This window comes from Ruditapes philippinarum, unplaced genomic scaffold (assembly GCF_026571515.1).
Source record: "Ruditapes philippinarum isolate M1 unplaced genomic scaffold, ASM2657151v2 ctg2632_1_1_1_1, whole genome shotgun sequence".
NCBI lineage: Eukaryota > Metazoa > Mollusca > Bivalvia > Venerida > Veneridae > Ruditapes > Ruditapes philippinarum.
This window is the reverse complement of record NW_026865842.1, coordinates 11913-38829: the sequence shown is the minus strand read 5'-3', so window position 1 is coordinate 38829 and position 26917 is coordinate 11913. Positions and strand designations below refer to the sequence as shown.

Here is a 26917-nt window from a genome sequence, read left to right as displayed (position 1 = left end):
CGTTAAGGAGACACGTGAAGATACATACTGGAGAGAAACCGTTCCTGTGTACTGTATGTAATAAACGGTTTGGTAGACAAGATACATTAAACAGTCATATGGCAATTCATATGAACTTAGCATTGTAACAAAGTCGGACAATTTCAATAGAAACTTTCGATCATTTCTGATTATAATTTTATGTTTGAAGAACAGTGTGTATGAAAATTTACTTGAACAATATATAATTCGAAAACAACTATATATGTATACATAACTTAACTATGGTTACCCAAAATGACATTATAGTCGCGTGACTTAAAACAAAATACGGACTCGCATACCGTTTTAAGTTTTAGAAATACATGTTGCCCGAAACGTAAATTAAGAGGAATATAATTACAATAAAGGACGGAAATCAAGTCAAAGAAAGTTTTTTGAATAAAAGTAAAATTTATAATTGTGAAAGACTTTGTCAGAGACATTTGTTGTACATGTATAATAAACACTGACCACCAGTTTGCAGCAAGTGTTACGAAATTTGAACCAACATACAATGAGAAATTCTATAAATATATTAGTATTAGTCAGTATTTTTGATATTTGAAAAAAAGTCGAGCGCGACCATCTTCGATAATATCAATAACTGACAACTTTGTTCTGTGTTATTAAAGCCTGTGTATAAAAAATAGGGCGTTTTAAAGAATGATGCAAAATACTGGCAACTTTACAATTGATCTCTAATTTGAACATTGTGTTTTTAAAACACCAAGACAAACAATATATTTCATTCTTTAATCATCAACACACTGCTGACATTTGCAATGTACACACCATTTTTTTCTCTGATTAATTAAGATATTTTGAATATGTTTATTTATTTATTTTAACAAAAGGTCAAACTCCGAGGTCTAACATTCATTTGTTGATTGATCATTTCCCTCGACATAACGTCCGGTGTTAGTGTAGAGGGTACCGCCTGACTTGATTTAAGGGACACCTGACCAGCGAGTAGACCAGCTCTTATACAATAGTCCATATCCTCACCGTCCAGTAACTTCGCTACAAATGCTGCAACTAAACTGAAAGTTAAAAACAATATAGGATTTTTTAGTAAAATACAGCACACGTTTTGCATGTCCACCAAAACCAAGGAAATTATACCTTAATTTAGGACCCCCCTTAGAAATATTGATATTAGAATTTACAGAACAGTGATGGACCGACAATCACGAAAAACCTAAAAATGTATTGTTGTACTAAAAGGAAGTGCACAACGCTTACATAACATTCAACAATGAACACTAACTGTTGTAAGTATATAAAGACTGAAAGTGGGTAATAACAAATTACAGTATGACTTATTATGCTTACCAGTCGCCAGCGCCGGAAACGCTGACAATATCAGTGTGTTGCTGGTCACCGGAAGTAGCAGGATAATGGTCCATTATGACGTCACCCTGGACCTGTAATGTAAATTATACATGATGTACTAAACACTGATATCTGATAGATAATTCTATTAACCATAAGACATATAAAATACTGATTATTTAAATGTGTAAGTTTTCAAATTATTTGTTGTAATATCTTAAACATGTACATTTGCATAACACACATTTTCATCTTCGCTCTCTTTTTTTAAATATTTTTTTTGTCTCCTATAGTACACATTTAATTTCTAAACTTAATTATTCAATCTCTGTCTAAGAAAGAGAATTATTATATTTAGTTCGAATATTGCCGCACAAATGTAAAATTGATGCTTAATATTTACTTGCAAAGTTAGATCGTTTATGTTAAATTAAAACATGAAAATTTAACTACATAATTACAAATATTTTAAAAACGTGATTTGAATAGTTATATATATGTAAAGACAATTATTTTTCAGGGTTCAAGCGCCTACGGTCATGTCAGAACTTTTAGCGCAACCCTTTTGTATGTACACTTGTTTTAAAACTTGAAAAATTTTGTAAACTTTTTAAAATTTTTGTGATTTATTTTTTAAAAAAAAAATAAATGAAACAAAACATAAAAATTTAAAACCTGTTTTGAAAACCCCCCTTTTTAAACCGGGAAAAATTTATCGGGGCGTGCCCCAAATGACGAAAAAAAATTTACGCCATTTTTCCCCGAGCGTTCCAACAGGCGGGTCCCCGTAAAAGGAAACAGTGGGGAGTAATGTTGTCCCACTGTGTATTTGCTGTAATTCAGATTAAAAGTCATTAAACTAACCTTTAACGAAATAGATATATACTTTCATTAGAGCATACTGATTACATGTATATACACGTATTAAATCTCACCGTTGCCATTTATCATGAACCTAATGCAGCTTGGCATGACCCTTGTCAGAGGCGAAGCCCTGACTGCGCTATTTTACAGGGTTGCAAAGGCCGCGGGTCACAATTACAACGTGCACTATTCAAAGCCTTTCCAAGGTATAAATATTATATTAAATGTCCCGGTCGCATAATTTATCTTTCTTTTAAAATTATCATACTACAAATGATGTTCATACATATATATAGAACGTTTCCTTGCACGTTTCTGTCTGTATCACGCATTATAATTTACAGTAAACGATCCACACTCGCTTAACCCATTTCTTCATGAGCATTTTGTTAAAAATGGCTGTTTTCATTGAAAAGTCTCCCGTTACAAGTTCAAATTGCTATAAAACTATAAAAACTGCTTCAATACTATTCAAACTTGGCACAAATGTTGACTGGACCATTGCCTTTGCAACAACATGCTCAGGTTTAAATTTCCTGTTACTATGGCAACGAGGTGACATCTCAAAATTGCCAATAATCACTATTTTGTGTTGTTTTTTTTTCCCCATCAATATTTGACTTCAAAGTGCTGGGGGGGGGGTGAAAAAGGCGTTAAAAGGCGTATATATCGAGTAATGGGTTAAGACAAGTGGTCTCGTAACACAAATGGTATCCTACCACAATTAGTGACATACCCAACGTTTCTTACCACCACCCGATAATATAAACAGGAATAATCTAGATATAATGACCCTACAACCATTTGGTATCCTCCAACAATCGGTATCTTAAAGGGACTCCAGTGAGGTTATTTAAAATGAGGGACTAGAAATAATTTTTCGAGATGTTTCATTTAATGCAGGTCTGTAGACTCTGTACCAAACTTGTCAGGTAATTCGCTCACTCGTTTTTTTTTTCCTAGAATAATTATTTTAATTGTGAAAAATGACCCAAAATTGAGAAGCGTTACAACGCTTTCATTCAAATTTGGCTAAAAATGGCATAACATACGATTATCAACTTAATTCGGAGTATTATTTGTAATTGTATATCTTTCTGTTTTAAGTGACCCTATGGAAGAAATCCGAATTTTATGTTTAAGGCTTTCTGACCTCGGTGGAGTTCCTTTAATATTTTGATAACTCACGGCTATCAGATAGTATAAAACTTCTACAACAAAAAATGTGTAGTCGTGTCTTTATTATCAGTTATCTTGTTGTTGTTGGTGGTGGAAGTTTTCACTCCGGATCATGACAGTAAGGCCACATTGAATTTATCAGAGTATAGTTCACCCACCGCATCGCTCCTGGACAGACTGCTAAGCAGTTTACCAGTACTAGTTGCCTTCACTTTCGCAAGGAACTGTAACGTCTGTACATGCCAGAGCAGAGGTACGGTGCGAATGACCGTAGAAAAAATTGCATGATCAATCACAACGAAAGGGACCTGCGCCTTTCGGGAATCGAACCCGGGCCGCCCGATTCACAGCCCCAGTTAAAAAAATTAACTTGAAATAAACAATGGCAGATAAATACCTGTCACATCCAAGTCACGTGACAAAAAATAAGAGGCCATCATTTTTAATTCATTGAAATTCGGAGATGCGTAAGTGATAGGACGGTCGTGTAATTTCAAAAATGGCTTGGTTGCTTTGTTAATATCAGTTGGTTCAAACAGCACTGAAAATGAAATCATCATATTTGTTAGTTTTTCCTATTTTAAATGTCAAGTAAAAAACGTATATAAGCAAATGATAACAACGCCAGTGTCTTCGAAAATTTTGCAATTATTTATAGTGATTAAGTATTTTTGTACGGAAGTCAAAATACTACTTTGTTAACATTTTGGAACTTTTTTAACAAATGATTTTACATTTGGACCTAGTGTATAATTGAAAAGCACATAAAAAGCTCTAAAACCATGTGTTGTATGTTATAAAACTGATGTATGCCTTTTCCGAAGAAGGGAAAAAACTCGTTTCTTAAACATAATGTGCCTTTAAAAATGGCTTGCCAGTAGTGCTAATATTAAAAGATTTTACTTGAATAACAAGAACCCTATGTTCTTACCTGGTATACTATTTCGAGCACACAATAAACACACATACTCTATGGAATCTACAGATATATTTCCATCAATACAAACTAAAGATGATGTCTTTATTTTATCTTCAAATTGTGATATCTGTAACAAATAACGGTAAATATGTCCATTTATAAATATTCATAAATTCTTAAAAAGCTATACATATTTTTTTAATACAATACCGAACCAACTAATATAGTAAAACGTTTACGCGGGGAGAGACCTAGAACATTAAAACTAGAACATATTAGAGATTTTTAGCTTGAGCCGATACCAATAGACGAAGACGGAGACGGCTAATTTTTTAAGGGGGCGTTTCAAAATGATTTCTTTTTTAAGAAAACAGAAGGTCAAGCATAATATAATAATTGCATTTATTTCTATTACAAAATGCCGTTCATATGTGTTTTCTGAATATCTAATTTGATCCATCAGAAGATTTCTCGACATCAAGCTGGTGAAGCAATATTGGAACTTTGTGTTTAATAAAATCGTTGTAAAATAATTGATTTTCCCAAATAATGTCAGCAAGCAGCCTCGTTTTTCTTCTCTGTTTCTGTGTACGTAGGGGTGAAAGTCCATTAGCAATGTTTTCCCTTAAATCAGCTGTTCCTGGTTTATTATCCTGATGTGACTGACCTACTACTTGACTGGCCTCCTGTTCTCTCGTGTCGATCCCGGCATTCTGATGATGGTGGGAAATAGCATCTAATGCAACTCCTGTACAGGATGACCGAAACTAAACGCATGATATTAAAAGACGTTTAATGCGCATATTTGTATGTAACAAGGTAACAAAAGGCAAAAGGGTTAACCGATTAGAGAAGCAGAATTATAGTGTGAAAATTACAGATTTAAAGTTTTGTTGTGTCTTTTTTTCACCTTCCAATTTACATTTGATATAATATTATCGACAACCATTAGTGTTACATTGCCCATGCGAACTCCATGTGGGAAATTACCCTTTATATGAACAACAAATTGTGCAATAAGACGGTACAAAAAGATAATTATAGTACTTTATGAAGTATGGCTGAACTTATTTCAACACAATTTTTCATGTCACATCAAAATGAATATAAAAAAAATTCCAGGCATGCATGTGTCTTATTTTAGGTAACAATGGACAACGAACCAATCAAAGCAATAAGTAACATTTTACCGGCTTTGGTTAAGGCTCCTCCGACATCACCAATTTCTTTGGACTTATTTGCATGATTTTAGAACTCATTCGAGCACCACCTAACCCGATACTTAAAATAAGTAATATATTTTTTGGAATCGTTTAAAATATGATAAACAAGATCAACAAGGAAAGGCGGCGTTCAATGAACGCAGCCCCCACCCGGCCCAGTATCAAGGGTTAGTGACAAGGAGCCCAGAAGGACCCAAAACAAAAATAGGAAAGGGCAAGACATTTTAAGTGGCAGAAATGTGTTTTCTTTTATCTCTTTCAAGTGACCTGTGAAACTCCTGAGACATTTTTTAGATCTGTTAGAATCTATTCGTATTTCATCATACAAGCCTCTTAAATCTTTTGCAAGAAACAGACTTCTTTAATGCTTATGTGGTTTCGAACATACCAGAAGTTTATGATGCTTTGATTGCTTTCGTCATTGTTCAACATTTCAGTGAAAGTGCAACAATGCTACGTCAAAAATAGTTGTCGTTTTGCCACAGGTTCATGAGTGGTTATCCATGAGAGGCATCTGGAACAGTATTTCAATAGCCGTGATTGTTTGTTTGTTTGTTTCATTTTACGCCCTTTTCAACAGTATTTCAGTCATATAGGCGGGTAGTTTCCTAACCATCGTTCCTGGAGAGTTACACCAGTACTAGACTACCTTCCTCCGCGCTAAACTACCAAAGCATCTCCCGGGGATCGAACCCACGCCAGAGAGGTAACTGGATTAGAAGTCATCGACTCTAACCCCTCGACCACGGAGGCGGTCCAATAGCCGTGATAGCAATTGATGGAACTTCTTATGGAATCAGTAGCCCTATGCATGAATGAAACACAAAAACAGTTCTTTTCGGGACATCGAATAAAAGATAAATACGAAGTTGGTATCCTGGTCACTATAACGATGCCCAGCAGTATTACTGTTACCTGAGATCGGCACTTATTTACCATTTTCACAAGAGTGCGTTGAACTTGTCGATAAAATTTATCCGACTTATGCACATATTATGACACCATACACGTCAGCTCAAATACGCCGTAAATAGGGGCCTAAAAGGAGAAAGTGCCTAAAAATTAACAGAATAGTAAAATACTGTGTATGTCTTGAACACGCTATAGCAGAGATTAAACGTTACAGGCCAATTTCTAATGTATGAATATATAAACAATTGTATATATTAATTTTGTACTTATCTTCCTTGCCATAAAAAGGTTATAGCACTTACTGTATTTAATTGAATGATAAATATTTTGAGATAACCCCCGAATATTATAACCGTTGTTCGTCTCCGGCTATCGTTTTCCGTACAAGCTGTAAATCTCTAATAGAAGCAAAGATAGTTCATGTCAATGGCAAATGAGTATTTTTTTTGGAAACTGCAACAAGGTACAAAATATAGCAACTTTTTGAGAAATAAAATAAATATGATAGCATTTCTGAGGCATAATGGGCCTTTAATAGATGCCCCGTCAGGGGCAAGTCGTTGTTTCCTTGAGCAAGAAACTTTACACTAATTGCTCAGTACTGGTTGGTTCCAAGAACGGATTCTAAAGTTTGTCTATAAGTTTATAGCTTCCTACACAATCGAACTAAAATAAATTCTGTATAAACCAATATTTGCTCAATTTTATAAGTGACATAGAAATAGTGAAAAACATGGTTAAGATAAATAAAAATATAAGCACCACTACATACATATTGTGGTGTAATCTCTGCGTGTATGTCCATATCTCCAATACCAAACATAAGTTCACCATTTTCTTTTAACATAGCACAATATGTGGCTGTACTCTGATTAGGTAGCCTAGTCACCGCATCAAGGTTCTGTGTTAAACATTGTATATAATATAAATACATTGTAGGTATAATAGCTGTCAAAAGTACATATACATTAAAATACACACAATATACAGAATATATGTTTATATACTAAAAGAGGAGAATACTTAAATAGAAAATTATTTATATTTATGATCATCTGTTTCTTGAAAATGTTTTTCACTATGAGTGAGGCAGAAATTATGATAATTATCTTTGCCTTTTGCCATAGCCATTTGTTATGCAAAATATGATAATAAAAATTATACTTTTAATAATAAAATTCAGACTTTTAACTTAAAGTGGAACAGCAGAGCTGGTAAGCAATGATAAGGTATAAACATACTGTATTATCACCTCCTGTAATAAGCTGACATTATCAGTATTGTATGCTCGTTTAACAAACCATGTGGCTACAGTGTTCAAATTTAACTAACCATGTGACTACAGTGTTCAAATTTAAATAACCATGTGACTACAGCGCGCAAATTTAACTAACCATGTGACTACAGTGTTCAAATTTAACTAACCATGTGACTACAGTGTTCAAATTTAACTAACCATGTGACTACAATGTTCAAATTTAACTAACCATGTGACTACAGTGTTCAAATTTAACTAACCATGTGACTAAAGTTATCAAATTTAACTAACCATGTCACTACAATGTTCAAATTAAACTAACCATGTCAATACAGTGTTACAAATTTAACTAACCATGTCACTACAGTGTTCAAATTTAACTAACCATATGACTAAAGTTATCAAATTTAACTAACCATGTGACTACAATGTTCAAATTTAACTAACCATGTGACTACAGTGTTCAAATTAAACTAACCATGTCAATACAGTGTTACAAATTTTAACTAACCATGTCACTACAGTGTTACAAATTTAACTAACCATGTGACTACAGTGTTCAAATTTTAACTAACCATGTCACTACAGTGTTACAAATTTAACTAAACATGTCACTACAGTGTTACAAATTTAACTAACCATGTGCCTACAATGTTCAAATTTAACTAGCCATGTATCTTCAGTGTTCAAATTTAACTAACCATGTGACAACAGTGTTCATATATAACTAACCATGTGACTACATTGTTCAAATTTAACTAACCATGTGTCTACATGGTGCAATTTTAACTACAATGTTCAAATTTAACTAACCATGTGGCTACATGGTGCAATTTTAACTACAATGTTCAAATTTAACTAACCATGTGTCTACATGGTGCAATTTTAGCTACAATGTTCAAATTTAACTAACCATGTGACTACAGTGTGCTTCATACGCTGTTCTGTGAGAATCATTTCCTATAGCAGAGATAAACAAGGTATCAACACCAAGTCTTGTTAAACCATCAGCTATATTACGACCCACGCCACCGAATGACTGTGTCACGTGACCAGGATATGTTCCGCCATTCATCTGAAAAATGGTACAAAAAAAAACTCGTGCGATTTTAATAAAAACAATTTACACACAAAGAAAGTTTTAAATACATGAATATTATACACATTTTAATAATGTGACTGGCCAAAAAGTATTGAATTTCGTCATAGCACAATTAAAACACAATTAAAGCTAGATAATTACAGAGCATTTATTTACATTGCTTTTTAAATCATGGCTTTCTATTTGCCAAAATTTTCAACACATTTCTTGGCTGCGCTATGTGATGCCAAAAGAACAATTAATTCCATTATCATAAGAAGTATAATGCCGGCTAATTATTAAGAGTTTGAATATTACGGTCGTTTTCCAGTACCTGCCAAATAAGAAAATGGCACGTCAAGCAACCTTAAAATTAGTTTAAACTACGATATATACACATGTAAATCTATAAGAAATTCATTTACTTTGAAATCTGCAGATGACATTCTTGCTGTAAAGTCCACAATAGATCCGCCCACTACACACTAGAACAGGAATATAAATTGCATGATTCTTTTTTACTGGAAAATTATGCATGACGAAAAAGATCGAGAAACAAAGAGAAATTAAAAACAATTGAACACAACACATTTTTTTCTAAATACATGTAATTACGTGCAAGAGAACCGCATGCGGTGTTAATGCTCTCCTGTTAAGATAACTACTTTAGATAGAAATGTAAAGTTAAAACATCGCTTGTCTGTTCAAATAATCACTTTTCACAAATAAATCTAAGTAGAAAGGGGCATAACTCCAAAAGTATAGCTTTCAGAATTAAGCCCCTTTGTCTTACAAGATATGCAAGCATTCCATGTTTTATATCGATAACTTATTTTTTTGAATAATTAAGGTTTTTTCCACGACCATGACGCTGCAGCCATCACAATAGCTTAATTTTTTCTTCGAAAAAGGCGAGCTAAAAATGATTCTCATAGATAACAATGCAGTTATAAAATTTAGGAATATTTCTTACATTTTATTTTTGCGCCCACTTAAAAATATGAGACTAAATCGAGCCCTATGCCTTAAGTTGAATATTCTAAGTAAGAAGACCAACGCACAAAAAACTTACAACTTGTTTATTTTTCGGTGGTATAAATCTTTGCCCTCTTTCCACTTGTACGGTTTGTTTAGATGAAGACTTTGTTGTTGTTGTTTGTCTGTCTGTATGTTGGAGTTTATTCAGTTCTACAGATATCTCAGTGCCAACTGCAGCATTGTTTTTTATCAGTTCAATATCTGTGATATTTGTTAAGAATTTATATAACATAGGATGATCGTTGAAGTGATTCATCTTACAGCTAGAGTGACGTCATCTTCCTAATAGTGACGTCAATTTTATCGAAGACGAAATGTGGAATAGACGTAAATCAAATATTCAAAGTGTAAATAAATTCTGTATGTTCTTATGCATTCGGTAGTGCACCGACTAAACTGTTTTATACATAGTCATTGGGCTGCTATTCCATCTATTTATCTATCGGCCGGGGGGGGGGGGGGAAGCTTTCACTTCAGAGTCACCATACTGTCAATATCATCTCACATCTATCTTAATTTCAAGTCATTTGTATTTTCATAACTTTTATGACCGCATGTGCAGAAATTGTCTGCATGTATACACCAATGTATAAAACATGTACATTGATTTTAATTTGACAATTAAGATAAATCAAGTAGATAAGTGGATTCAATGTAAGGTCTTGCAAATTCAAACACAAATAATTATTATGCATTAGAGTTGCCTTTTTCTGTTTTACCTTGCTTTTTGCTAATATAATGCAGTATCTCCTTTCTGAAGAGACTGAGTTTCGATAGGGCATGGGTTCAAACCCCAGTAGATGCATTTTTTTTCTTTAATTTTTTGTTTTTTTTTCTTCATTTCATTTTGTCAGATTATTATTTTCTTATAGTAAAGTTTAATAATATAAAGTTATAAACGTCTTTTAAAAAAGTGTCATTTATACATCTAAAATCTTAAGACTAAGTATATTAGCATAAGTCTTGTGTTACTCATTCAACATCTAACCACTTTTATTGAATCTCCAACAATCAAAATTCTAGACAGAACATAGGTCAGGAGAATCAAGATATTTAAAAAGGATACTAGCTTTTAATGACTGTCCATGTGTTAGTTCATTTACTCGTTGTAAAATGAATGGCGTTATCTCTTTTCCCTGAATATTCTTTGTTCTGAAATAATAAGAAATACGGACATGTGCAAAAGGAAAAAAAAACATCAGCAAAAAGGAAAGGGAGAAAATCCTATTAACGTTAACCTACGGTTTTAGAAATTTGCTCTGTATCATTTACTTATAGAAAGTTCAAACATTTTTTTCTCATACAAGTTAGTGTGAGATATTTAGCTTCCTGAGGCTTTGTATGAATGTTGAAAATCTAGTTTGTTATCTATGGAATGAAAAAAACATACACCGCTTCTTTAATAACAGACTGTATCACAGTTTCTATTTCTTGTCCCAGGACATCATACACTTCCGGTATCGGTACAGCAATTAGAGTACCAGTCTGTAACTCTATTCGTTCTCTAGCGTCTGAAACAAAACGAATGAGGATAAAATGTTTGTAAAAATTAAGAAATCATAAACATGTTTTAGTAAATGATGATAAAAATTATAAAAGTATATATGAACAATGTGACGACAATTTACATGTAGCGGGCGCGTGGTTAGTACTTCAGATTCCCTCACGCCTTCCTGCTTCTAGTAGTACTACTAATTTTTCATAAGATCTATTAATGTAAATAATTGGTGACGCGTACGGACAATATTAAATAATTGGTTACGGGAACGGACAATAGTACATAATTGGTTACGCGGACGCACAATATCTGCTTTATTACTTTTACACTATAGTTGAAGTAATAACTTACAAATCATTTCGGCTGCTTCATGAGCTGTCTTGCAGTTATATGGGGCTGTATATCCGCTGGTCCTAGTGAAGAATGCTGGAAAGTCACGTGATGTACCGAAGGCAGAAACACAAACCCCCTCAGTTTCCTGAGATAAAATAAGCATTTATTTATGATTTCAAAACATGAGATGATGAATACAGATATACACATATATCTTTATCTAAAATGACGTTCAAATATCCCAATAGCTCATTTTGGTACAACTATTTATCAGCTTTGTTCATCAATTTCAAAAGATGTATTTTTTCGGCAGAAAAGCAAATTTAAAACCATCTAAACCTATTGAAAAGAAGTTTATGTACTTATTACAACTTACTAAGTACTCTAGGGTTCGTCCAATATCTAGTATAGACTTGATCCCGGCAGATATAACAGTTACTGGTGTCCTTGCCAACTCTGTTAGGTCAGCGCTGATGTCCATACCTGTACAAACACCAGAGATGGACTAACAATAGAAGTATCTAGTACAAAATATGAAATATTTAAGAAACTAGGATTTTGACATTCAGATGTCATCCAAACTGACAAAGCTGTAAAACTGATGATATAGTTTTGTCATTTTTTCCCGGTATTACTCCATATTTAGTAGTTAGGAAAATTCACTCGATATGGTACTGTACCCGGTTTAACTCTATATTGCCGAGAGAAATGTATCCAATGAAATACAGAAATATACATCTATTTTACACTTTGCTTTTACACTGCTCCTTACTATCTGTAAAACATTATTATTATTATTATCATTATTATTATGATAATGATAATGATTATTATTATTATTATTATTATTATTATTATTATTATTATTATTATATAACAAGTCATTATTAGCACTCACTTGACTCCGCCCCTCGATGTACCCCGCCAATACCTCCAGTAACAAATATTGGTATTCCGGCCATATTCGCCACAACCATCGTCCCCGAAACTGTTGTCCCGCCATTTAATTCCTGCAAAAATAGCAGACGATAAATATTCAAGAGGAATGATTATACGAGGGGCACACAATGGTAGGGCGTTTTTACAAACAAGTCATATCTGTGAAAAATGATCATTACCGTTATCAAAATATTCACCATGGACCTCTACACACTTTTCCAGCCTCAAAATCCATTTTGAAAAAGCATTTTTGATTTTGAACTGTTATTTGGGTAAAATTATTATACAGTGGTAGAGAGCGCTTCCGACGGCACTACGGGTTTCGAACCAGCGACCGCGAAAGGCAAGATCTGATGTATGGATTTAACCAAAAGTTAAACTAAATCTAGCTCCGTGTTTATTTCTTACGCGCATTACCCTATAACCCACGAATTTTTCAATAAGCTCTTTGTTCCTCTCTCAAATCACAATTCAACTCAGCCATGTTTACAACCAGCATACAAAACCACATGTATTTAAATTACCTTCTTAAATTAAATTGCACGTGCAAATCGGTTGGTTAGAAAAAAATCAATAATTGTTCCAATGGTATATTATACATGTACTTTCACGTGCAAATCATGAATAAACACAGTTGTTGCCACTATTCAAAATATGCCCATCGTATAATTTACATCATATAAAATAGTGTTTCCCTCAACCTACTACGTCACATTAAACAAATAAAAACACAACTAAGTCTAACTTTCAATTTCAAATAGTAATATGTAACCGAAGCATTTGGGTAACCGATGAAATTTAAAAAACGGGAAAATGTGACTATAATATTATTATTAAAATAATAATAATAAAAATTCAAACAAACAACAGAATGATAGAATATGAACGAAAACTATTTCAATGAACAATATCAATCATTATACATGTATACAAATATAACACAGATATTGCATCATATCAACAGTTACTGAGATTTACTGTTTTTTTCAAAATTCACAATCCCAAAGATAAAGATACAGATAAACGCTCATTTAAATCGTCTTTTACATATCCATCTTTTGCACTGTCGTTAAGCAAGCGACCATGCCGTTTAAATAACCTGTCTTTTACTCCTTTATTAGCAGCGACAGTAGCACCACCTGACCTTAAAGAGTGTGAGCAGTACCACACCGTATTACCGGCGGCAGTGATGGCAGATCACTGCAGTGATGGCAGATATCTGAAAATTACCGATCGACACAGGTAGGTTATAGGTTGGTTTAATTATATTACACAAATACGGCTCATTTCATTGCTATAAAACTATTGTCCATTGAATGGAGATACTGTAAGGTAATTTTGGACTCGTTTTTTCCTGTTTTAAGACTATTTTGAGCAGGTTAAAAGTGAAAGCCTTAGAAAAATCCGTGAAAATGTCTGTTTTCTGTTCAAAATATCTCAAGTTTTAAGTAAATGGCAGGATTTCCTGTTATCAATATAGACGTTCATCCATTGGGGTCACGCAAGCCAAATATCTACCCCGTGAGTCTTTTCTTGAAAGTTTTACAGACGCTCAATCTTGTCCGGTCGAAGAAAAAATGCTGCCGTTGTAGGCAGATACATATTATAAATGCTGCCGTCGATGGCAGAAATACCATGAAAGTGGCAACATTCTGACAGAATATCAAGTTCAATCTTTTATCAATTCCTCTTTTCTTTGCGTCCTTTTAGTCAGAATTGAGACGTTAAACTATCATTTCTAATATTTTCTCAAGATAGAAAAGTTAATAACCCATTACCCCATGAGCATCTTGTGAAAAATGGCTGTTTTCATTGAAAGGTCTCCCGTTACAAGTTCAAGTTGCTATAAAACTATAAAAACTGCTTCAATACTAATCAAACTTGGCACAAATGTTGACTGGACACCATTGCCTTTGTAACACATGTTCAGTCTGAAATTTCCTGTTACCATAGCAACTAGGGGACATCTCAAAATTGCCAAAAATCACTATTTTGCGTTTGATTTTTTTTCCATCAAAATTGAATTTCAAAAGTGCTGCCACTTCTCAATGGATTGAGATAGAGTCAAAGGCTTTTCAGCATTGGTTACACGTTACCTTATGATCGACCTGGGGCCATTTTTAGCCTCCCACAAAGTCCAAATTTTCTTGGCGATGAGGGGACTCAGCCCCCCTTCAAAAACCCCCAAACAGAAGGGGGCACATCCCCCTTCTGGCAACCCCTGATGTATCTTTTGGATGGGGGTGGGGGGCGCCGAAAAAAGTGGTCAATTTTTTAAACAACATTTATCAAACAAGAACAAGTGTTTGGGGGCCTAAATAAGGCATTTTTTTCACCATTTGAGAAAGCAAAAAAAGGAGGGGGGGGGTGAAAAAAGGCGTAGAAAGGCGTAATATATCTGGAAATGGGTTAACAGAAAATGATGGAAAAAAAAAACGAAATTACCCAAAAACGCGTTTTTCCATGTTAAAACATGGCCTCACATATAATTTTGAAGAAAAATTGCTGTTTTGTAGATTTTTTGATTTTTTTCATTAATGCGGTATGTGCATCGAAAAAAAGCTTTTTAGCAACATGCAGTTACAATACAAAAAGTTATGATTTAGTACGACAAAATTTCACTATAAATAGAGAAATGAACATGAAAAACTTCATTTTTCTATATTCATGCATGTGTGCTTGATCCGTTGTGTAGTCAGTTACATGCATACAAAAACTATATGTATCTTAAGTTTAGCAGCGCACTCCCTTTTTAAAGACATAAACGCCAATTGCATATTACAGCAAGTAACTTCTGTAAGTGGATATTCATTTGCTAGCATATGACATTATTTCTCGAGGTAATAATGTTCATCGCTTTATGACAAATAAAGGCTGAAAATTTACTTAATCGGCGCAGATTATAAATTATTAAATTGATGTAATAAAAGGGGAGACTATTAAACCTCGCCAACTGGCATCAAGTGTATCATAAAACAATGTATGTTTATGTAAAATGGAAAAGATAATATTTATTGACAGTTCAAATATTTTCCTATATTATCAAGTTCTTGAAAACACGACAACGTGGGATTCATTTCTTTAAATTTTCATGTTTGTAATAGCGTTGTAGTTGTGCCTTTGAATTTACATTTACTATGCTAAACTATTAACAACAGTTCTAACATCATGTGCTCCCATTTTACTATATATTTTTCCATTCATATTAGTTGTAACAATGACAACTTATAAAGATGAACCTTTCGATGATTCATATCACAAGATGAAAATAAATCCTGTGTTTATAGGAAAAAAACTAGAATTTTTTTATTTGTTATATTCTTTAACTCTTTTTTGACCTTTCATTTCATATGAACAGATCAAGCACACATGCATGAATATAGAAAAATGAAGTTTTTCATGTTCATTTCTCTATTTATAGTGAAATTTTGTCGTACTAAATCATCACTTTTTGTATTGTAACTGCATGTTGCTAAAAATCTTTTTTCGATGCACACACCGCATTAATAACTTTTCTATCTTTGAGAAAATATTAGAAATGATAGTTTAAACGTCCCATTCTGACTAAAAAGGAACGCAGAAGAAAAAAAGGAATTGATAAAAATTGAACTTGATTTTCTGTCAGAATGTTAGCCACTTTCGTGGTATTTCTGCCATCGAACGGCAAGCATTTATAATATGTATCTGCCCTACAACGGCAGCATTTTTTCTTCGACCGGACAAGATTGAGCGCGTCTGTAAAACTTTCAAGAAAAAAGACTCACGGGGTAGATATTTGGCTTGCGTGACCCCAATGGATGAACGTCTATATTGATAACAGGAAATCCTGCCATTTACTTAAAAACTTGAGATATTTTGAAAATAAGAAAACAGACATTTTCACGGATTTTTTCTAAGGCTTTCACTTTTAACCTGCTCAAAATAGTCTTAAAACAGGAAAAAACGAGTCCAAAATTACCTTACAGTATCTCCATTCAATGGACAATAGTTTTAAGCAATGATATGGGCCGTATTTGTGTAATATAATTTAAACCAACCAAATTTATAACCTACCTGTACCGATCGGTAATTTTCAGATATTCTGCCATCACTGCAGTGATCTGCCATCACTGGCCGCCGGTAATACGGTGTGAGTACTGCCAAATAAATTGCGAAAGAAAAAGCCTTAGCAAGAAGGATATCCCCACTCCCTAACCCATTACACTTCGCCCATTTCTCCCAACGAGAAAAAATGTTCTCATATTTCCGACTTGTGCTATCAGCCCTCGACTTGTGTAATAGAGCCGGAAGTAGGTCCACCTTTCCTGCCAAAACTTCGGGTAATGCATCTATTTCAACTTTAAGCGTCTGTGAAAATAAACGTATAATAAAAGAAAACAATTATATATAGTAAGTATGCTTGAAATGTAAATTTACAAATTATCACTATAAAATCAATTTAACTGTACATTTTATCAATCAATTCAGTTTTGTAACTGATAAATTCATTTTATCGTATCTGACAATTCTGTCTATTCCTGGCAATACTGCCTTTTCACTATTACTATAAGGGGGACAACTCTAAAGTAAAATACTGATATAAGTAATACGATTAATCTCCCTTTGAAAAATCAATAAATATAGCTATCACTCGGAATTTTAAATCTTTATTTAATTTTACCCATGAAATATGGTGCTATATCAGTCAAATATATTTCATATTTTTAAAAAATAAATATGAAATATAAATATAAAATATAAATATGAAAGTGGGCGGAGTCAAAACTCATATTTATTTCAAGGGACTTCTTTCGCCATTTTGTTGGATAAATTGGATAAATACCAAACAACTTTCTGTTGAATTTTGTTGTGAAAACTATCTAGAATGATAGAAAATGGTCTAACAAAGAAAATAATTCCGAACACCAATATATTTAATTCAGTAATTAACGCTGTACAGACGTTTAAAGAATTTTTACGTGACGCCAAATATCGCGTGCAAAACACGCATCTGTAAATAATATATTACAGCGCGCTGTACAATTGCAGCAAGCAAGGGGGTTTTTAACAATTTTTCTTTGATAATGAAATTAAATAAAAAGGTTATTTTTTCGTTTTTCGTGAAATATGGTATATATTTCACTCAACATGATAAAATGCCACATATTTTCACTTGCCGTCCCGGCTCGTGAAAATATGTGGCATTTTATCATGTTTCGTAAAAATATATACCATATTTCACGAAAAACGAAAAAATATCCTCTTAGTATTACCGAAAATACCTTTCCTGAGTATAAAAATGTTTATTTGTAGGCAAATATATCCAATCCTTAACGCTAGGTATAAATTTCCGTTTTGACAGAGAATAGGCCAAAATACAGCTGATTTCCAGCAAGGCACGACAATAACACCTTTTGCTTTATCAAATTTCATCTTTGACAATACTCTATGATTTATTGATATTGGTGGGACAAAATATCCGACATCATTGCTCCAAAACTCTGTGAATGCGTCTACGGCTGCAGAAGTCGGATTCCGATATTTGGAATAAAAACAATCTTCTTTCGCATTATTTTCGGAAGCAAACAAGTCTATCTCAAATTGACCAAAACATGTTGCAATAAATCGAAAGTTTGAGAAGCAAGTCCTCAATCGTCAAAATCTACAATTTTTGATAAATAATTAGCTTTATCATTCTTCGAACGAGGGATCCATTCTAACTCAAGAAAAATTGAATTTTACAAACAAAAATGAAAAATCTTATATATCCTGTAAGTCTTTTTTCATAGAACCATTTTTCACTATTGTAGCAACCGCTTGAATATCCTAAAACCATTTTACTCTTTCATGAGCTAAAATTTCAGCCAAGGACTGTAAAACCCTATACACAGCTTCAAGGTCTCTCCAAGTGGAAGAATAACCCGATTCTTTACAATTCCAATTACCGTGGGAAACTCCACTTCATACCCTGCATAACCCGTGCAGCTGGCATCAGAATATACTTTTTCTGCTGTTTATCAAACTGACATTGGACTTCCAAAATAATAATTGTCCGACAGACTCTGGAGAAAGAGAATATATGAATCCCAGTGCCTCGTGGTAAGTACATCCGCACTTAAATACCTCGTCATGATCTGTGTCACGTGACCTAAAACTACTGACATCGAAATAAGTTGACCGACAATACTGGCAACCTTTCGTACAGGAACCCGTCTATGAACTTTATGCATATTTAAAAGTTCAAGGATAGTGTCATTTGCTTTAATCAATCTACGATTCAAAAATAATGTTGGGGTGATAACAAATGAATTTATCAAAATAAATATCAATATTATAATCACATTACCTGAGAAAGTACAAACGGCAAATCTCGTCTTGAGGTTTTCACGGATGCTGTTTTTGGATCGGCGAGAAATTCTAGCTGTTCTTTGTTCAATCCTAGATATATAGACATTAATTATAAATTACATATGCAACATTATTGTCAGTAAATATAACCGCAAACTCAACTTTCTGGTAAATACGAGATCAACAGTTTGTGATATAACATACTTGTACATTCGCTTATTCCAAATTTTATTTTTGCGTGATTTTGTTTTCAACTTCTAAAGATTTACTTTAAAATGCCATGATGTGTTTATGTCAGAGACTGGCGAATAATTAATATCCAACATGAGCATCTGGTTCGTAGGCTTGGTATCGAACTTGTAAAACCATCAGACAATAGTGATTCTATTGTAATATTTGTGTATGTACATACCAACATGTATGCGGCCGTCGAGTATTCCTATTGTAGCTGGAACTGCCCCACCCTTTCTCACTATATCTTCTACATCTAAAGCTGTACTATATAATAAAACAATGTCTTTTTTAGCGTTTTATCATTCACCCCCACCCCTCCCACCGATTACACACACAGTAAAGCTATTTATAATCAGAATATGGTCACAAAAATGGTTATTAGACATTTATTTTTAAAATTACTGTGACATATCTTCATCATGGCATATTTATACATGTATCAATAAATTAAACAGTGAAACTTATTTATGTCATTTGTTTTTAATTAATCTACTCACAACATTTATCTTTAAAGCAGCATGCCTGCAGAAGATAACAGATAATTGTCGTTTTACTAATGTTTCAAATTCCCTCCTCAAAAACACTATATAGTTGAAGTAAATCGAAATAACACTCCAAAATGTTCATATTTTAACATTATCGCCAACGGGAAATACCTTCTTTTAAGGGGACAGGGGACATATCCGAATCATGGTCCCGATCAAATTTTTTAATAACCCTGACATGGTGTTTTGAAGGTACTGGAAACTTCTGAAATTTCTCTGTCATTGCAATTCTTTTTTGTTTGTGTGTAGGAAATGAGCAGTATTTTTTCTTTTTTTTTTACCCGAAACTAAGCAATTTGGTAGCTTTGTATGTATTTGTGACTCTCCGAATGGAGGTGAAAAAGTTAAAAATCAAGCTTTGACAAATGGCGCCAAACAAGTGAGAAATTTTGGATAAATTTTGTGAAAAATCTAAACGTATGACTGACACTTGGTTATTTTTGAAAATGCCATAGATTGCACTGTGTGTTAGTGATATTTTTAAAGGAATCGGACTGATTCTGGAGTAGGCCTATGCTGCACCTGCACGAAGATTGCCCATATTGGTATGTTTTAAGTGTGATTTTTTGGTGGTAGGGGTAAACATAAATAGCTGTCAGTCATTTTTTTTAGGAGCAATGCATGCAAACTATCATTTTTTTCAATGTATGTCATATATCCTTGAATAATGCTGTGCAACTGGTTATCTGCCTGTGAAAAAGATTTTGAAATATTTGGAATTATGTTTCTGGCCACACTGAAATACAAAATTTTTCATTTTAAGGTCCCCTGCCCCCTTTATTATACTACGGAATTCTTTCATCCGTGTCTTTCCAGTACACCTGTGATCCGGAACTCACGGCATCCGGGATCGTATCAAATTAACATAGAGGGAAACGAATAACTGTCCTTCTTTTGATATTTGTATTAATTTGTGGCCTTAAAAACTTAAATTATTTATTAATTATATCATATATGTGATGACCAACTTATCGATTTTAACTTTAGTTTGAAATATGATTAAGACTTGCTCAATGACGTAAATTGATATACGACCCCGGGCATACCGAATACCGGGATTTTTCCGGACCAATGTTGTGACACCTGCATGACCATGTTAAATTTGTGTTTGTATTTGCGTTTATTTATACTCGCCACCGGTTACCCATATGGGCGAGTCCTCCAGATGAGTATTAGTCATTTTAGAATTTTGGAGGATAGTGCAATTACAGATACAGAAAGATGCCCCAATGCCAGAAGGCTCTCTTGGTTCTTTAGCGTGCTAAGTGTTTAAGCACCCATACACGGGACCACGATTTAAAGTTTAAAAAAATTACATTCAACTGTACATTTGTTTAAATCATAAATCGCCACAAATAATGTCAAAAAAAAAATAGTTCAAAGAAATAAGTCTTCTAATACTTATTTTCATATATTAATTAATACATAATCTTCTAGTACTAACTTTCAGATAATATGTTATACATTATATTTTCGAGCATGTAACCAACTTGCCTAAGGTTATCCGGGTACGGCATTCCATGAGTGATTATTGTTGTTTCCAAGGCAACCAACGGTTTCCCAGAATGCACTGCCGACTCGACCTCCTCAGACAGAATAAGAACATCTAAAATATAATATCAGAGAAGTAAAAGACTTTTCAGGTTGTGAAGGGGCTCCACTGAGGTTTTTTGACATGATGGGACTGAAAATATTTTTTTCCAGATAAATGTACCATTTGATACGAATCTTTGTGCAAACTTTCAGATCATTCGCGCACTTCGTTTTTCCAGAATTATTATTCAAATTGTAAAGAAATGACCCAAAATGAAAAGCGTTTAAACGCTTATCATTCAAATTAGGCTAAGAAAAGCATAAAACTACGATTTTCGATTTATTTTAAAGTATATTTCTTAACTAATTGTGCATACATTTCTGTTTAAAGCGCCCCAGTTCATTTATGTAAGAAATTCTAATGTTATGTTTTTAGGCTTTTAAACCTCAGCGGGGTCCCTTTAAGAAGTCCATGTTATAGAGTGGAAAATGCCTGTTAGAAAACTCAAAGCATGTATATCAAAGTTATCAAAGTCAAGATATAGTGGCGATAGGTTTAAGGAGAATATGAATGAAAATATGTCCGCTATACGGCTCGAGCACAGCACTTACCATTAGATTGTGTGCTATGCCTACGTAATTGTCTAGGATTTAGATGATAACTGATAAGCCTCTTCTTGTGATGAAATACACCATGTTTTATACATCGTTGTAATATACTTATTCTCATGTCTTTATGCCTAATACAACACTGCTGAAAATACACAAAAACGTAACAGTATATATTGTAACAATAGATACGGACGGACATATTTGAAAAGCATGTCTGCATGTTATAAACATTTACTTTCAATATTTTATATCCTAATTTTTCGTTGTATTGAACACAACCAATAAAATTTATAATAATTTATAATGAAAAAGTTAACAGTTATATAACTGAGGTCCTGTTCTGTTTTGCACATATTGTTACACACATGACGTAGAAGACGAACACCACTTTATTATTATAGAAAATAAAACCTATGATATGATAAAATAAGAAAGATATATTATCTGATTTGAAGGCGTACTATTTTGTGGATCATAATTATAGTGTATTATAATAAGATGAAAAGAAAAAAAAATCTTTAAAAAAACTATTTTATGTTTATAAAGCTTACATTATTTCCTTAAACTATATATCCTTTAAACGACTTCATCTATATTGTAATAAAACGTAATCGTGAAGGAGGTATCGTATGGCTTCCGTAGATTCTATACGTACTAAAGTCCGAAGTTTGACTGTGGCATTGAAACATTTTAAATGGCATTTAGATTGACAGTGATGGAATAGTGGCCTGTGTCGCTGTTCCTGAGAGCGGTAGTGTCACTGGGTCATTTTCCCGTGACCATGTTTTCAGTGCTGAAGTTAATAACTACATTACTAAGAACCCAAGGCCTGGGGTGCGCAGGATCAAATAACCCCATGATAATGCACACCGGTCAGTCTTGGTTCTTGGCATATTTAGAGGAGCAGAGAAATGAGAATTTGCTGCATCCCGCTAATAATCCTGACCTCTCCTTGTGACTTTGGGTTCAATCCATACATCCAATCTTGCCTTCGTGGTCGCCGATTCGAAACCCGTAGTGCCGTTAGAAGCGCTCTACCAGTGTAAAAACAGTTTATCCAAACAATAGTTCAAAAATGCTTTTTCGGAATGGATTCTTAGGCTAGAAAAGTGTGTAGAGGTCAATGGTAAATATTTTGAAGGACGTTACTAATCATATTTCAAAGGTATGACTTATTTGGAGGAAAAAAAATGAAAACAAAAAACGCGCTGTCATTGTCACTAATTAAATATGTTATCTCTCGTACAATGCACGAGACATTTTAACTGGCTATGAAATGACTCGCTATGCAAAACGTAACTTTATGAAATTACGTGCTCCAACACGCAAGTAAATTTACGTCTCACATCATTAACTACGTTTTAATGAAGTTGAAAGACCTCTGTTTTGTGCCTATTCTGAATACTTAACTATATTCTTAGGTGTTGGGTCTCTATGAAAATGCATTTCAAAGTCTCAGTCTTTCTAAGAATATTAGGTTGATACAATAAATATATTAATTCCCATGAATATATTGTTCATTTGTTGCCAATATTGTTAAATGAGAGCATTGGATTTAATGGTATAGGTTTAATTCTTATTCTTGTATTTGTTTGCTTATTTTTTTTTCTTTAGCGTTATACACAAACATAGTGTAAAGACGCGCAAATGTGAGAAGCTGTATTCTTTTGCACTTTAAAAAGTCTATTTTTACGGGGGGGGGGGGGGGGGGGTGGTGGGGGTGTGTGGTGGGGTGGGGTAATGTGATAAGTGCAGGTTTATTACTTAATTTATTGAACTTGATGATTCAACTCATTCAATTGATTCAGTACTGAACCTACTAACGGGCTCTATGTATGTTTAAAATCATATAATCGCAGATGGAAGTCTTGTTTCTTATTTAAACAGTGGAAGCTCATTCTTTGTACTTAAAGTTTATCTTCTTGTTGCTGTCGTTAAAATGATATTATCACTAATAGCCGAGAAGTTCCGATTGTAAACTGTTTGTTTACGGGGTTGTGTTGCACATTTAAAATTTGTGAATGAGAACACATACATAGTTTGATAAAGATAAAGCCCCGTGTAGAGTTGAATGAAATATAACTTAGTAAACATGGCCTAGTTAATATGTTGTTATCTTGAATACGTGTCTTATCAAATATCCAGTTCAAAATTAAGTATTTAAAGGCACACTATGCCTTAGAAATGGCAAACATGAATTTTGTTACTGTAAAATAACCGTTTAAGATGTTAGATGTTGTTACCTGAAAAAGTAGTGCTAAATGTAAAATTACTTGTTATAAAAGTAACAAAATGTCAACAAAGAAGTACATGCATGTATATTGACTTCCATACAAAATACTAACTCACTATAATTGTAATTATCTCCAAAAAGCAACAGAAGCCAAAGATTCCTGTGATTAACTTTTTAGAAACTTTACTGTAATGTGGCATAAGAAAAAAAAGTTTTGAGAAAATTAAAAAAAAAAAATATTGGGCCATAATGTGCCTTTAAGTAAATCAATTCAAAACAAAACAATCACTCTTCTTAAACAACGAACAAAAACGTTATTTAATGAATGGAAAACTTCCTGATCGGAAATATTAAATTTAACAGAGCCAACAAAGAGATAAGGATAGGTCTGTAAAGAAAAACACATTATTCAAATCACTTCCTTATTAACGCTACAGTTTAAGATATGTAAAGTATAAAAAAAATAGCTTTAAATAGTAATGTTTGGCACACGCGTCCTTTCTCTTTTCCGAAAAGAGTCGGGGTCTCAATCCAAGTCACGATTTTAGCTGTTTTGTTCAGAGTTTATTTGTTACTTTTTTTCTTTGTCTCACTGAGATATGCAAGAAGAATGAACAAGAATGCTGCAGGATGGCTATTGATTAGGAAGATAATTCACAAGTGAATTAATTGTTGTAATAGCTACTCGTATTTGACTTTAATTAATTGGAAACTTAGTCCTTCAAAAAAAGTGAAGCAGAGTTCAGTGTTCTAACCTGACTTTACAAAGTCAACATAAATTTGGAGTTATCTTGATTAGTACTGCAGATAACATTTATTATTGATATTATCATATTGTTATCAGGGAAACGTTATCATCCAATTTGAAGCACGTGTACCGGTGTACATGTACCACGGAGAAACATTTTCCTCTCTTACGTCTAAATTTACATGAAGCACAGACTACTGTTGCTTACTGTTTTTACTTTCAAGCAACCACAAAAAAGTAAAAGAAATAAGGTAGTTTTTCTACTTTACATATACAAAAAAATCCAGGTTTCTTTTGTAACGTCTGTGCCCTTTCTGAACAGGCTAAGACTAAGGTAGATATATATCTCGTATGTAAAATTTTAAATGAAAATTTTGAACTCTATAAGGACAAGACATTAATACCTATTAATGTCATTTCATTAATAAAGTTTGGTCAATAATATCATCAAATAATCCTACTTACAGATGCTTGTATCCTTATTTTATGAAAGTATTGATAACAACTTGCGTGTTTACGTCTGTACAAATGGCGATGTACTATATAGGGGCAGTAACTCTGATATGCTTAAGTTTGTAAAACAATCGGTACACAATTGACTTCGTTGTATAAGATACTATTTTTGTTAGATGTGAAAATCGCATGAAGTTCTAAGCTGCATGTCTTGTATGTGAAAGGGAATGGGACATTATTTATTAGTTTTTAGATGATAATTATTTTCGACAATCAATATCATTCTGTCCCTCTTTACGTGAATAGGTATTTAACTCCATCTAGTTCTGTACATAATCATAGTTAAATGTACGGTCTTCTTAAAGTTAAAATATTTAACAATAAGTCCTTCCCTTACAATAGTTTCTCTTTGTGAAATAAATTACCACTAAAGAGTTAATTACACATCAACAATTCAAGGTTTAAGTAAAAGTCTTTTACTTAACTTTAGAACAATTGTATGAAAAGTCCAGTTTTGGAGGGAAACCTTATAGAATAACGATCTGAATACAAGTGTTGCATTGCTTTGAAAATTGTACATTATCATATCTTTAATTAGTATTGTACAACTAAAGCCTACCGTCTGTTGAGGCGTTACCATAAATAAATGTTTCAATACAAAGTTTGTGTGCCTTGCTTGGACATGTTATTATATGCTTGCCCACAAAGAAAACAAATGAATACATACAGACTTTTTGTGTCACCCTGACTGAACGTACACGTCACTGTACATCTTGCAGTTTTTAAAGTAAACTTGCATTTTAAGTTATCTTTCAATAGAGTATTATTGCACCCTTTTCCGTGCATTAACATTTTTAGAAGCACGAGGATGTATTTAAAGCCCGAGTCCGAAGGGCGACGGATTTAAAACGTCCGAGGGCTTCTGCAGATGTTAATGCTTAAAATTGTACATTAGCGCTATTCTTTCATAATATACGTCTTTAATAGTAAATTCCGCGTTTCGTTATTTGTATTTCGTATAAAGAAACCATGATTGCCACGTGCTATGATGTCATTTGACAGTTATGTTTTAATAATAAAACTACCTTGCTTATGTTTATTCCGTATATTTATACCTTGTATTTTATTTCTCAATACTGTTTCCGCCTAAATTTTCTTTATTGGACTGATTCTTACATTAGTTTAGAATGGTTAGCTCGAGTGGTTGTTGGCTTCAAATCACTTGCTCCCACCACTGTTGGATCGGATCCCGTCAGATTCTTCATGTGATGAAGCTATCCAGCTCTAGCTTACGGAATGTTGGTGGTTCTACTCAGGTGCCTGTTCGTCTAAAATAATGCACGGAAGGGCACCTGAGGTCGTTCTCCACCATTTAAAGGGTCTGGAAAAAGTTGTCATAAAGTGACCTCTACAAAAAAAAATTTGATTATTAAGTTTTCTTATATGATATGATTTTTACATGTAAGATACTAGTTAATAGATATTTTTTGGGCATGTTATTTTGGCCAGTATAAAACGGTTGTAAGTTATTATTACCGAGCTTACAGGCGATTTTTATATCTTAAACAACATGGCCAGATTGTATAGCGGAATACAAAAACACTACTACTTCTTTGTATTTCGGGTTATTCAGTT

General features: G+C 33.4%; 1 protein-coding gene across 1 annotated transcript; it reads right to left on the bottom strand.

Moving 5' to 3' along the window:
* Window positions 1–760: 760 nt before the first annotated feature.
* On the bottom strand, window positions 761–25409 carry LOC132730522 (uncharacterized). Its single transcript, XM_060716476.1, has 19 exons — window positions 25295–25409; window positions 21849–21990; window positions 21198–21309; window positions 19337–19422; window positions 18923–19014; window positions 12557–12668; window positions 12035–12141; window positions 11677–11803; window positions 11218–11338; window positions 10894–10979; window positions 9862–10028; window positions 9215–9274; window positions 8622–8783; window positions 7223–7351; window positions 4328–4442; window positions 3778–3937; window positions 2104–2185; window positions 1354–1445; window positions 761–1061 (listed from the first exon to the last, which is right to left on the bottom strand). Exons 2-19 carry the CDS (start codon window positions 21964–21966, stop codon window positions 866–868), a joined length of 2124 nt encoding a protein of 707 aa, XP_060572459.1. The 5' UTR covers window positions 21967–21990; window positions 25295–25409; the 3' UTR covers window positions 761–865.
* Between the last annotated feature and the right edge of the window lie 1508 nt (window positions 25410–26917).

Excerpts from the sequence above, each read along its gene's own strand:
- LOC132730522 (XM_060716476.1), bottom strand. The coding sequence starts at position 21,966 with ATGAGAATAAGTATATTACAACGATGTATAAAACATGGTGTATTTCAT. Across the intron at positions 10,980-11,217 it reads TCTGTTATTAAAGAAGCGGT|AACAAAGAATATTCAGGGAA; the intron begins GTATGTTTTTTT and ends TTATTATTTCAG. Across the intron at positions 4,443-7,222 it reads CAGAGATTACACCACAATAT|ATATCACAATTTGAAGATAA; the intron begins GTATGTAGTGGT and ends TATTTGTTACAG.